The 14,485-nt window shown below is 38.8% G+C and overlaps 1 protein-coding gene across 1 annotated transcript; it reads left to right on the top strand.

The window, feature by feature from the left end:
* The first annotated feature begins 2,395 nt into the window (after positions 1-2,395).
* On the top strand, positions 2,396-14,064 carry LOC137258205 (transmembrane prolyl 4-hydroxylase-like). Its single transcript, XM_067795786.1, has 8 exons — positions 2,396-2,670; positions 3,443-3,524; positions 3,954-4,167; positions 6,056-6,113; positions 6,862-6,995; positions 7,352-7,442; positions 8,180-8,299; positions 9,408-14,064. The coding sequence occupies exons 1-8, from the start codon at positions 2,440-2,442 to the stop codon at positions 9,555-9,557; spliced, it is 1,080 nt and encodes a 359-aa protein (XP_067651887.1). The 5' UTR covers positions 2,396-2,439; the 3' UTR covers positions 9,558-14,064.
* The last annotated feature ends 421 nt before the right edge of the window (positions 14,065-14,485 follow it).

Here is a 14,485-nt window from a genome sequence, read left to right as displayed (position 1 = left end):
TCAGCTGATTATACCGATCTGCATATGTGTGATCACTGATCATATTTGAATTCAATACTTTCGTGAAGATCAACAAACAATATTCCCATGAATGAATATTTGAGACTTGATAATGTTCTGACATATTAATGTTGTTAAGAGGAAATTAGTAATGAAAACGATCAGCTGATGATAAATTAACTGAAGCCTGTCATTTCAATTACTGAAAAGAATAATAATTCCGTGGCCTCGATAGTTTCCTCCTAAAATCAACTACCAGTGGTTGTTCCAGGTTTGTATGTTAGCCTATTACCCTATTACTTGTGACGGGGTCAGTATTCATATCAATGGCTAACAGGATTGAGTGGTCAAATTTGGTGACTTGATTGACACATGTCATTGCATCCCAATTGCGTAGATCGATGTTCATGATGTTGATCACTTGATTGTCTGGTTCAGGCTTGATTATTTACAGATGCCTACAAATAACTGAAATATTGTTGAGTGTGGTGTTAAACAACAAACAAACCATCCAACCAAAATCATATCAACTATTTCAACTAAGTGGTAATGACTGTGCTCATTCTATCAAACACTAGGCCAGGCTAAATTATTTTCTGGTCACTGACACATCTTAAATAATATAGGTTGTACATAGAAAGTACTCACATGTGATTAGTAGCTATTGAATTTTGCCGAATCAACTTGTGACTCAGCTGTCTGGACTATGTAATTTGATGATTATACTACAGTATTCACTGGGAACACCAGTCTCATGTTTCACTATATTCATCATTCAGCTACTGCATGGTTGAACAAGACTGTATGTTATTACATACAGGTTTGCAATTTTGAAAATTGTTTAATAACCAGGAAGAGTTAACAGCCTAAGCTGCTAGGTACGCCCTAGCCAATGTTCCTGAAATGAATGGTCTCCTGTAGCCCATGCTTGTCATAAGTGGTGACTAATGCGATTGTGTAGTCAGGCTCTCTGACTCGGTAGATGCACATCATCGTAGCACAATTGTGTAGATTGATGCTCATGCTATTGATCACTTGATTGTCTGGTCCATACTTGATTATTTACAGACCATTGCTATATAGCTGGAATAGTGCTGATTGGGGTGTTACACAGCAACAATCAATCACAATCAATGAAAAAGATGTTTTTTTCTTATGTAATGTATAATCTTTCTCTCTTTTTAGATTTTGACCAGTATCAAAGCATGCTGTATTTGGAAATGTATCATATCAGTATACACTAAATGCCAAAAGAAACCTTCCTGCCTTCATGAATTACATAAAAAGTATCAAAGATATGTTAGAAGGTATTGGTTTACAACAAAGCTTAACAACACGATTTTATGCAAATCACGAAAAAGAATATCAAATGCTTTCACATTTAGGTGATATGCATCTCTTACAGGATAGGTGGGGTAGCCTGGTGGTGAAAACGTTAACTTGTCACACCGAAGAGCTCGGTTTGATTCCCCTTATGGGTACAATGTGTGAGGCCCATTTCTAGTGTCTGCCGCTGTGATATTGCTGGAATATTACTCAAATCAGAGTAAAACTAAACTAACTCACTCACTCACTCACTCACTCACTCACTCACTCACTCTTACAGGATAAAGAAATTCTATTTTTAACCATTCCAAAATAAACCAATAACAGTGATTTAGATGTCCAAAAGAAAGGTCACAATAAAATTCTGTTTTCAGATAAAGACAAACCATTTAAAGTCACCATTTTTCCACAATAAAACAACTTATGTAAGAAATACCGTAAAAGAATCACTTGTATGATTTGAGTCTTTCAAGACATTTTCTGCTGATTTAGTGAAAACAAGTGAAAAGTCTTGTTGAGGTTGTGAAAATGTCTTTAGGAACGTGTAACATTATCTTTATCTTTGTAAACATATTTGCTGATACAGCAATATCAAATGCCAAAATGTAGTGATATTTAGCAGTATTTGCATTCATTTCATGTGTAGAATGATTTTATAGAGTATAAAGATAGACTAGAATGTATCATATGATACACGAGTACAAGAAATATGCTTCGACTGACAGCTGTTGCCAGCGCCCTCAGATGCCACCATATCATGATTATATATATTCAGTGTGACAGGCAGACTAGGGGTCACCATAGACAGACCAAGAAGTGGACCTCCACGCAACACAACTCCAGCTGAACATAGATACCTCCATTTTTGAAGGGAGGAGGGTAATGTTTCTTTTGGCTCTTAGTGTACTTTTTGTCTCACTGACCAGTATTACATTGAAAGTTCTGTCCAACCATGCTGTACTTGAAAATTTAGCATACGGGTATATTGTGTTCAGCTTATTTTCATTTTTGGGCTGTATTCTGAAATAAGTATCTAAAATATCTATCGTATCATGAATATATATTGTAGGGGCAGAGAGGAGAGATTCAATGAAGCCAGAGAAGTGATCAGGGATGACTGTAAGACAGCCCATGGGCATCCTTCTGCTACTGACAACCTGCTGCTTCTGGTCGGGAGGAACCAATGCAGGAACTCACACAAGATCACATGCAGGAACCCAAGTACAGGACCGCACCTGCAACAAGGACAGCCAGCAGGAATGGGGGAACTCCAAGATGAAAGATCATCAATGTTCGGACCAGGAATCTAGAACTGAGCAGCTTACAAGACTTGATCCTGTAAAGGTATCATGTTCATTCTGTTGTTGCTGCCTGACTAACAGTCTGACAGTCTGACAAGTGGGCAGTGCTAATCTGTCTAGACTGTGTTTCAGCAATAGTTAACATATCATCAAACTTTTTACTTCTCCTGCCAGCGGTGTAAATTGACTTTTCAGTTTTTCAACATAAAGTCACTGGCTAAAGCTTCATCATGGTAAAGTCACAGCTGTCATTATGCACCTTGAGTACATTTAGTCCAAAAAATATAGCATATACTTCATACTTTTTTTCGACAGCACAATCTATTCTTGTTACAATGAGACATTCTAAAAACTTGAAGAATGGCTTTTATTTGAGATAAAGATGTCTTTAATAAGTAGTGACATTGTTTATGCAATACATGAAAAACAAATAAATGTTAAGCATCCTACAAGACACAAGACTGTCTGTAAATAATGGAGTCGCTACCAGATAATCCAGTGATCAACATCATGAACATTGTCCTATGCAATTTGGATATGATGAAGCCAGCCAAGTCAGCATGTCTCACCACCTGATTCCATTTGTTGCCTCTACGACAAGCAAGGGTGTCTGTCAAGATCAAATCTGACCCTGATCTCATGCATTTTTATTATCGTTGAACAGAAAATTTCTCTCTGTTATCTATAGCTCAAAATAGGTAAGGACATCCCCGATGTTTCACTGTTACTATGGTTGATCTGTCATGTGTGAGAGAATCAAGTGATCCTTAGCTTCAGTTGAGTAGCATATATGCTGGTACTCGGTGTAATTGCAGGTTGGCCATGTTGAACCACTGAATCTTGTGGAGGGCAAAGTTCATGAAAGGATCACTCTGGCTTTGAATCCTCCAGTGTTTGGTATGTAACCATGGTAACATAAGGACAAAAGCAATTTTGCGAAACAATGTTGCTGATGCTAGAATCATGTTAAGGAGCAGTTTAAAAGTTTGAATTTTGAATTTGTGCTCACAGAAATGCACAGTTAGGGACCATTGATAATTTATGGCTAGAGGTGATAATGATTGTTATGGAGTAGCATGTAGAATGTGAACAACCTCCACCCAAAAGTTTATGTACAAAATCAGTGACCCCACCGGCACTTTCCCATAGTTTGTAAGCATAATCCAGGACCAAATTCATTTATCAGTTCCTCATGAGTGTGTTCACTGTAAACTTAATTACTGTCATACATCTACTTATGAGACAACTATGGGTTTCAGTGCATTTTTTGAAAATAGCTGTGATTTCAATCCTGCATCATATTTCAGAGTTATCTCCCTTACACAGAAATCCGTGACTTCATGACCTCCTCGGAGTGCCACTACATCCGACAGATTGCCATAAAAAATGGCCTCAAGATAAGCCGAGTCTTCTCTGCGGCTGAAAAGAATCCTCCGGAGTCTCAAGACTCTGTGCATGACCTGCGTGAGGTTGCTCGAGTTAGTATGCAGACATACGTACATCTAGATCACGACCCGATTTTGATGGGAATCAGAGAGAGGTAAAACACACCAATTCAGTTATTATTTGAGACACATACAAAAAAGATGTGTGCTTCTGGTTTTCTTACTGTCATAATGACCCCTCCATTTTCTCAAAAGATGATTGATATTGTTTGTATTACATGTCACTAAATACGCACACAAAGTCAGCCGCTGGACAAGTTGGACAACTGGGAGTCTAAACCACAGACTTTGTGTACTCTCTGATGAGTGTGAATTGGCATGACTCCCATGGCCGAAAGCTATGATTACACATAGCTGGAAGCCCAGGTAGCTGAGTGGGTTAGGTGACTGACTTTGTGTAATGGGCATTGCTGGCAAACAAGGATAAGTTGGACTGGCACAGAGAACGCATTTACAATAAGTATGTGGTGCACAGGAAGGAGCAAACTCATTTGGTTTGTGAAAGGTAGAGCAGATGTAGGCTAGTGCATGTGCCGTGCATGACGATCAAATTGATTCTGCGCATAGGAGTTTGCTCAGACAGGTCACATGCTTCACCCATCACATGACATGGAAGTGTGGGGTCCCTTCACTCAAAGCAGCAAGTGCTAGTGTACAGATCTCATACATGCTAATACTGGTCAATTGTCAGGCTGGTGTTGAACTTATCTTTGTTTGCCAGTAGGTACTGGAATCTGAGGGTGTCGGTTCAAATACCGAATGGGACCAATCAAAAGAACTAGAATCTGTACTTTACTGAGAAAGTGTGATCCCAAATGTAAATTGCGTTACATGTGACCTCTTTCTAAAAGGCATTGTGTCTTCACTTTTCCCTTAGGATGAAGCCTGACATCATGGTTGTAACAACTCTAAAAATGTAACTTTGATTGTAATAGGCCTACTGATGAAGGCAGTGCTATGTATTCCTTAAAAGGTTTACGTCACACCACACTTCTCTAAAACAAATAATGCATTCCTGTCAATATTACTAACTAACTATTGGTCGTCAGGGAAGCTATCATATAATTTATTTTTTAAAAATTATGTATTAGGCTAAATAAAAAAGTGAAATGTTTCTCTGGCATTGGTGCATCACTTTTATTTGTGTGCATAACAATTTTTTATTGCCATTTTAAAAAAATAATTTTGACTTTGCCACATCCTAATCATCCATTTGGCCACTACATGAGTGAGTGTTTGTAAGAATGAGTGTGACTGAATCTACATCTCATTAACATCTGCTAAACTTACCAAACTGCATTTCTGAGAGAAAAAAAATAAGTATGTGTTCCTGCTTCGTCACTTTTTATCTATCAAAAATGATAAAAAAACCAAAGTCCTACTACCCTCGTCACTTTTTATCTATCAAAAATGATAAAAAGAACCAACGTCCTACTACCCTCGTCACTTTTTATCTATCAAAAATGATAAAAAAACCCAAAGTCCTACTACCCTCGTCACTTATGAAAAATATGTGCCTGAGAAACATTTACAAATTTTTATGCAGCCTTAAGATGAAGGTATTCAAATGAAAACTTCAAATGAATGAATTTAATGTCTCATGTTTCGTACCCTTTATCAACTAAACCCTATTTCAAGTGAACCCGATTGAATTATGTCTTTTGGAGTACTCTGTATGAATGTCTTTGGCACAACTTTTGACTGACACCAGTTTGGCAAACACTGACAACACCTTACGCCATTATTTTGAATATTGCTTACATTCCATATATGGCAAGTGTTTGGAAGCTGTTTGACTCAGAGTTTCAGTTATCAATTTCAGACAAGTCGTAACGGATAATGCCTTTTACTGCATCAACAAGAAGCTAACGTGAGTGCATATGCACCAATATATATAACATAACCCAATATATTGTCGAAAAGTTGTAACTTTGTGCCTTTAACTATCACAACTCTGAACATCAATGTTATTTTATCTTGCAGGCTGTCTGCAGTCACACAGCTTTCTCTCAGCTTCTTTGATGACAGTGAGGGGCTACAGGTAATATTGTCAATAGTCATTCATTATTTCATGGCTTCGTTCTCAAAGGCCCTTCATTTTTCGGATTGAAGCCAAAAAGAATAATTACAAAAAGAAGGCGAAAGGTAGATACAGCTTTTTCAGAAATGGGGAGAGGGCTGTGCACTCTTTAGAAAGGGGGGCATTTAATAAACTTTCAGGACAAAAACAGTGGTGGGGGTGGGGATGCGTGAAGTTAAATATTGATGACTCACTTCTAAAACATGTTCCATTGTGAAGTGTTACATAAAGCAGTAGCTCCAAAGTCATTTGTGTTCATTTATTAGAAAATAACTGAATCGATTGCTTGGTCTTTTGGTCACAGTTACCAATATTCAGTTATTTCAGTTTGTCAGAACATCACTACTGAAGACCAGTTTTAATTTGTGTGAAAAAGAAACTGTATGGTGGGTACATTCTTGTGAAGTCTGGAACAACGGCTCCATGAGTTCAGAAGGGCTGGCAATGGTTCACAAATGTATATGGATAACATGTGTTGCAAGTGAATCAGTGACATTTGACTGACCCACAAAGCAATATCTTTCATGTCATTTATGCCATAAACCAAAATGAATTAGGCCACACCCACATTTTTTCCTGATTGACTAATAACTGGGTCAGCAGCATGGACCTGCTGCACTAATGTCACAATGGATCTTATGACAAACATGCATTACTGAAGACCACTTCTAACCTGGAGATTCTTGAAGGGCTACCGTTCTGTTGTCAGGTGGTGAGATATGACGTAGGAGGACACTACCATGCTCACGTGGACTCGGGTCCGGAGATGGCTCGTGGACTGCCATGTTGTCACCAGAGTCGAGACTGCTACCCTGCTACTTCCCAGTGCTGCCAGCTATGTCGGTGAGGTTACCTTGGTTACCTTGGGAGCGCATTTACTCTTTCCTTAACAGATGGTGTAGAAGATGAATTCGTTGACTAGGTCAGAAGTATTGTGAGTGTGCAAGTTTAGTTTCGTCCCACACTCTGCAATATTCCAGCTGTAAGGTGGCGGTCTGCAAATAATCAAGTCTGGACCAGACAATCCAGTGATCAACAATGTGGGGAATCAAATCAAACCTGGGTCGTTGGTGTGATCAGCAAACGCTTTAACCACTGTCTAGAAATTCTGGTTGGTAAACTTTTTTCCTACTTTTATGGATGACAAGAAGTAATTTCTGTACATACATTGACATGTTATTCTGATGACTGTGTTGCAGGTATGTGACGGTGTTGCTGTACTTAAGCCAGGTGGAGGAGGGAGGAGAGACCGCCTTCCCTGTGGCAGACCAAGACGCTGAAGCTTTAAGTGTCAGTACACATAAAAGTACAAAATACTTTTGTATTTCTTGAGTTAGGCCAGAAGGTTTGTGTCCATTTATAAAATGACGTATGTGGTACAGTTATGCCAGGGATATTGACCTAAGCAGTCCTGATTCATATCTCTCTTGTTCAAAGTGCCGACACTGGTATAAGCATCATCCTTAAATATTAGCTTGTGTTAATGATGTTTGTTTCCAAATGTGCATGAAATGTTTTTGTGGCAATAATGTAAGTTTTTGCATTCAGACAAAGACTTATTTGAGATTCAATTTCCTCCCAGTCTTCCAGAGTGAGTGAGTGAGTGAGTGAGTGAGTGAGTGAGTGAGTGAGTGAGTGAGTGAGTGAGTGAGTGAGTGAGTGAGTGAGTGAGTGAGTGAAGTTTTGTGCTACACTGCAGTATTTCAGCTATATGGCTGTGATCTGTAAATAAACAAGTCTGTGCCAGACAGTCAAGAGATCAATAGCAAGAGCATCGATCAGTGCAGTTGGGAACCGATGACATATGTCAACCAAGTCAGCAAGGCTGACCACCTGATTCAGTTACAACAAGCATGGGTTACTAAAGATAAAGATTCTAACCCAGATCTTCATGGGTCCAGGTTACCATAGTGCAGTCAACAGAATTTATCAACCATAAGTAATTTTCTGTTGTAAAATACATGACAGATGCTATGTCTTATTGAAGTGTTATTAAGACATTATTTTATCTGTTTTTGTCATTCCAGAATTTAATGTCCAGGCGTGAAAACTTTAACCTGAGTCATAACTGCCATAATTCATCAGTTGTCATCAAGCCACGAGAAGGGACGGCCATAATGTGGTACAACAACCACCTAGATACGGAGGTCAGGTCATGTTCTGTTGGATGTGAACAAACTGGGTCAAATTTGCTTACTTTGTCTGTGACATCGTTAATCTCACCAGAACCTGTTGTTTTCCATGATCCTTTTGGCTGTCAGGCAAGAAGAACTATTATTAGTAACACCTTCATTGATCATGTGACGATCTAAGCATGTAACTGCTGGCAAACAAGGATAAGTTGTGCACCGACCTAACAAATGACCCATGCTAGCATGCTACCACACACTGGTGAATGTCATTGAGCAAAGGGGCCCCAGGTTGTCTGCATCAAATGTTGTGTGATGGTTGAAGTGTGTGACCTGTCACAGAAAGTTAAATTTGGGATCACACTTTCTCAGTAAAGTACAGATTCTTGTTTGTTTTTGTTGGGCACCATCCAGGATTTGAACCCACACCCTCAGAGTCAAGTACCTGTTGGCAAAAAAGGATACATTCAGCACCATCCTGACAAATGACCCATATTAGCAAGCATGAGTGCTGAACACTAGCACTTGCCGCTGTGAACAAAGGGAACCCAGACTGTCCACATTCAAATGTCATGTGACCCGCAGGGCCTGAGCAAACTCCTATGCACAGAATCAATTTCATCATCATGCACTGCATGTGCACTAGCCTCCATCTGCTTTACCTATCGCAAACCAGGTGGGTTTGCTTATTGATGTGCACAGCCGGCTTAAAAGTGTCCTCTGCGCCGGTCCAACATATCCTTGTTTGCTTGTATCTTGCTGTGGACATAATGTTTATGTTACTTTTTTGCTCACTGGCCATTAGCCAGAATCAACAACATTTCTTTGTATGAAGTAACTAATATCTCTTGGTGTTTATATCAAGCTATGCTATGATGAACTAGTGAATACAGAGAACTGTTATTTTGGGTTCCCACCTCTTGCGGTCTATTTTATGCTTATGTCAAATTTACATTAATGGTCCCAAATAGTTTGATGCATTTACTTCGTCTCCACTTGAAGCCTTTGTTTTCATGTACACTGTGCAATTTCTTTGAGTGGTGTTGGGATGTATGATAATGATGAATGTTTTCTACTTATTGTCAATTCTTGACTGAATTACAATACTCTATGTATGGGATTGCAGACTGGATGGATTGGTGACCTTGACCCCTTCTCGTATCATGGAGGCTGCGATGTATTGCGTGGGGAAAAATGGATTGCCAACTGCTGGGTGTCAGCAAGTAGATTCTCTGACAGACACAAGCCAAGCATCTACGCGAGTCGCTGGAACTGAAGCCATGTTGGGACGGATGATGATTTATGGATGAACAACTTCCTTATTGCAGTGAGAGGTATCTTTCGGTGTAGGTTCTAACACCGTTTTGATTTTGAGCAAGTGATGTATCGTATTGGACAGCTCACCAGTATATATTTCCATTTATGTTTTGTTTCTGATGCCAGAAGTATTATTTCAGTGACACATATTTTGTCAAAGTGCCAAATTATTTTTGAATGATGGCAGTTTACCTTTAACTTCCAAGATATTGTCATGTAAGTAATATATCGCAATGAAGTGTCCAGTGGATCTCACTCAGCATGGTCATGATACTTACTGCCGCACATCTGTGTTAAAATATCGGCATCAAGATCTCCATGCTTTGTGGAACAGTGCTGATAAGTGTTAGTTTTCTGTGGTCAGCTTGTCCCAACTGATAACATTAAATATTTATTAGATTTTTATGTTTAACTGAAGGCCGTGCTGTGTAAATAATCGTAACATGAATAGATGTTAAAATTTTGAAATAGGTCCCATCTGTGGATAAAATCAGTAATGAATAAATAACTGCAAGGGTATAAAATATATTACTATCATCTGATCATTGTGATAGTTGCCAAGCTGTGTGTGTTAAGAGTGCATTGTGTCAGCTGTTTTTATCAATCAAAGTAAGTTTTTCTTGTCATTTTGTAAAGAAACTTTCAGACTGTTATTTTTTTTGAGATTTTTCACTTTGATGTCCATGTCTTTGAGACATTACCACAAGCTTCTGAAACATTCTGTATCATCGGTCATAATGTCCATCAATTTCGAGAATCTCCTGTGTGTACGTTACAGTAAATTTGTTTCTGGTACCCTAGATGTATCTGTGGCTCCATTCAATAATTATATTAATATTTGAGTCAAAATCTTCCCAATGAATTGCACTCTAACTCAAAAACAAAGCATTGTAAATGAAACTCAAAGTCAATAGGAATAATACGAGTTGGTCTCGAATGGTTTAATGCAACCAAGAGCTTGCATCTGTTCAGGACCCATGCGAGTGCTAGCGGTTCTGAACACGCCTCAGGTGTCTGTTTACACTGGGAAGTTGAGCATACCAATCACAGGGCTTCTGTCTATTAAATCACTTTTGCTTCATCTAACTGATTACACTTGGCAACAAAATTGCTGCAGAGGTACCCTGAAAGAGACAGAAGGAGTTCTTGTACATATTGTTTGAAGGTGTCCCACCTGTCAATTTGTATGACTTTTGACTATGAGTCACACAGCAAGCAAACTTCCTTGGATGCAGCTGCTAATTTTGTTGATATTGACAAGCTCAGTTGCAACGGCTTATCTGACTGGCTACTGTGAGAAGGTGGAACTCTCAGCAAATGGAGGTAATAAAATTATCAGATTATGCCATAGATGCATCCAGGGTACTAGTTGAAACTTATTGGAACGTATATATCCTGTAGAGTATTGAGGATGAATGTCCAGGTGTGTTCAGTGTGTCATGACCTTGGTGGAATGCTTCACTGGGGTTCTGCAATGTTTCCCAAAGTCAAACAGAAAACTTTCAGAATTTTGTGTAATAACACCCTATGCATATAGGTCCTATCCCCATGAAAGTCAAGGATAGAAATGGGAGCTCTGGCTTACTAATTTTGGTTAATTCATATCATTTCCTGACTGTGTTGACCAATACTCATGTCAATCACTGGATTACCTGGTCTAGACATGGATATTTGCAGACAGCTAATGCATAAGTGAAAATTGTTGTGTTGAGCAGCAAACAACGAACAAACAAAACATTTGGTATCTGTTGGATGCTTTTTCAAATATCTGATTTGTTAAGATTGTATGTGATTTTGTGCAATACCTTCACAATACCTGTGAAATTAGTGCTCAGTATCTGTACAATACCTGGACAAAACCTCAGTACCTACAAAATACCTACAAAACACCTACAATACCTACACATCATCTGTGTAATAGGTGCACAAGGCTTGGCAACACTGCACATTACCTTTACAAAACCTGTGCAAAACCTACACAATAACAGGAAATTAACAGCACAGAACTTACACAATTGCTAGACAACACCCACACATTTTTTGCTCAGTATCTATTCCGTTACAATACCTGTGACATACCTAAGCAATACTTGTGACTTGGTTGACACAAAAGCCAAATAACATAGATCAATGTTCATGGTGCTGATCACTACATTGTCAACTGGATTATTTAGAGACTGTTGGCATATAGCTGGAATATTGCTTAGTGAGGTGTAAAACTAAACTCACACACACCCCTCAGCCCTGCACAATACCTGCTTAAGGGCCATTCATGTTTTATGGAATGGGGAGGGGGTGATGGTGATTTTTAGGGGTGTGTGTTTCTCCCATTTTGTTCTTGGGAGGTGTGTGTGTGTTGCGGGTTGCGGGTTGCGGGTTGCGGGTTGCGGGTTGGGGTGTGTCATCAGTTTTGTACTCAGGTACTTGATCATAAAAACATCTAAAATTTAGTTTAATTTAATTTGAAATTTAAAAAATATGGAAAGGGGTAGGGGGTCATTTATTTTGTACATCACATGCAGGGGAGGGGTTTATGTACTTTGTACTTAGATATTAGTGGGGAGTCAGTCACATTGTTCATGCTTTTTCATACAAATCATCATCGCCCCCTAGCAATAATATAAGAACGGTCAGCTAGAACCAACACAATACCTACAAAACACCAGCAGTCCCACATTTCACACTTGCTGCAACCACTGACAACCTGCACACACCTTCCCAACTGCACACCTTGTCAGTGCCAGGCTATAACTGAAGTTCTGAACTAGACTCACTCAAATACAAATCTCAGCTGCCATGTAGACCTTGGAAAAGCCAAAATAAATGTTTGGATTCCATGTAAAAATTGTCAATACTGAAGAGGAAAGTAACATTTTATTCAGCAAACAAATATTGCTGGTCCAGGTTCTGTTTACACTTTGCTTCTCCATTACGCTGTGAATACAAAACCTATGAAGTACTGATGAAGACATCCTGATTCAGTGCCAAAGATGCTGTCTTTCAGCCTTCATTTAGACCATTATGTATTTGCTGCTTTAAGCATTAAATCAAACTGCAACAAAAAATTCTGGGCATCAATGTCAGCTTGGAGGCAAAAACGACCAGACCATGTCTTTCCCAGGGCTGACTGGAAGTATTAAGCTTGGGCTCTATGTTAAACACATTGTTCTACAATGCACAAACATAAGAAGGTAGAAGGATTGTATAACATGTTTATCTCATGTTGATGTAGCTGGGAATAGGTTCATGCCAAGTTTAGTTGTTCTGTTAAAACTTGTGGATAATTACAGAAACATTTTGTTTTGAGTCTTTTAGTTATGAAACAGATTTTGTTTCAGAAGCTATCTGCCATCTGGACACAGTAAGTTCAAGACTCAGTATTGTATACTTTTGTAATGAGCAGTGTGATTTCCTGCTGCTTTTAGCCCTGTTCCCAAGCAGATCAAAGCAGCGGACACCACTAATAGTGTTCCTATGTATCGTACTATTGAGGAATCAAACCCAGGTTTCCTGTGGAAAGCTTAGCACTTGAACCAACTGGCTAACCCACCTAACCTTTGGTAATGGAATACTCATTATTTGTGACCTTTGTAATTTGAAATCTATTTGCCATATAGCTGGAATATTGCTGAATGCCATGTAAAACTCACTCTTATGTAACCATGATTTGACTCACGACTGTCCAAGGGATGTCATTGGGTTCAAATCACCATTTTACAATAACTGACATTCTAGATGTTCTTGCAGGGGAGACAATGAGTCACAGACAGATGTGCACTGTTACGATATGATGCCTGAAGTCCTTCTCATAATACACTGAACGCAGGGCCTGTAACCCTGAGGCTGACGTGCAGTACTCAGGATGATAGGAGATGCTTATATGGCACCTGGATGCCAAGTTGAGAATGTTTTTTCTTTTTTAATTACAAAATAATCAACCACAAGCTTATTCTCATGTGTGGTCATGCATACTAGGTGAAAATGCGTACTTTACATGGATCAGCGGAGTACCCTGATTACAACTTGTTTCTCGTTATACTGGATGCCAGATAGCTACGTGATGACAGGTGGATGATGTAGGCAGACCCCAGCATGCGGCCTTCAATGCATCATCACTGGAACACTTAATTTTGAGACATGAAATCAGTACTGCAACTGTGTTCCACCATTGGAATGTTTTATTTTTATGTAAGACACTGACAATATTTTTTAATCAGATTTCCATGTTCAAGTGCTGCTGCAATGGACTATTCTATTTTCCGTTATGTTTTATTTGTTGAACTGACAGTTTAACTGTAGTCAAATGAAGTCTTTCGGATTGATTGTGATGACCTGAGATGTATTATGTGAAGACTTCAGATGCAATGTGTTCTTGTGATAATATTGTGCATGTGCCACTTGATGTTTCCTTAACCTGTACATTACATGATGACTAGTAATGACTGAATAAACACATACAATATCAATAGATTTTTTTAAATTTAAATTTTCAGAAGGATTGTAGTGAAAAAGCAGTTTCACATATCCTGTGGATCATCTCTGACTACCAATCATTATTCTGTGACATTAAAAGTGCCACAAAAGGCAATACATCACACTACACCGCTCTAAAAATAATGTATTTCTCTCAAAAATACTATCAGCACTCAGGGAAACTAACATACATGTTATTCCAATTTAAAACATTTGAATGAATTAGTACAACAACTGACTCTTGGACCCTCTACTGGCCAAACATTATTTCAAGCGAAGCCCAGAGAGTTATGCACTTTGGAATCTACACACAAGTTGTGATTGAAGCCAGTTTGGCAAACACCGCCAGCAGTGCATGTGTGTTTTCTTGATGAATGGAGCAGTCACTTACATTCTATATATGGCAAGTGTTCT

The sequence above is a fragment of the Haliotis asinina genome, chromosome 12 (assembly GCF_037392515.1).
Source record: "Haliotis asinina isolate JCU_RB_2024 chromosome 12, JCU_Hal_asi_v2, whole genome shotgun sequence".
NCBI classification, from domain to species: domain Eukaryota; kingdom Metazoa; phylum Mollusca; class Gastropoda; order Lepetellida; family Haliotidae; genus Haliotis; species Haliotis asinina.
Note: the sequence above shows the minus strand (reverse complement) of the source record. Positions and strands in the feature narration are given on the sequence as shown.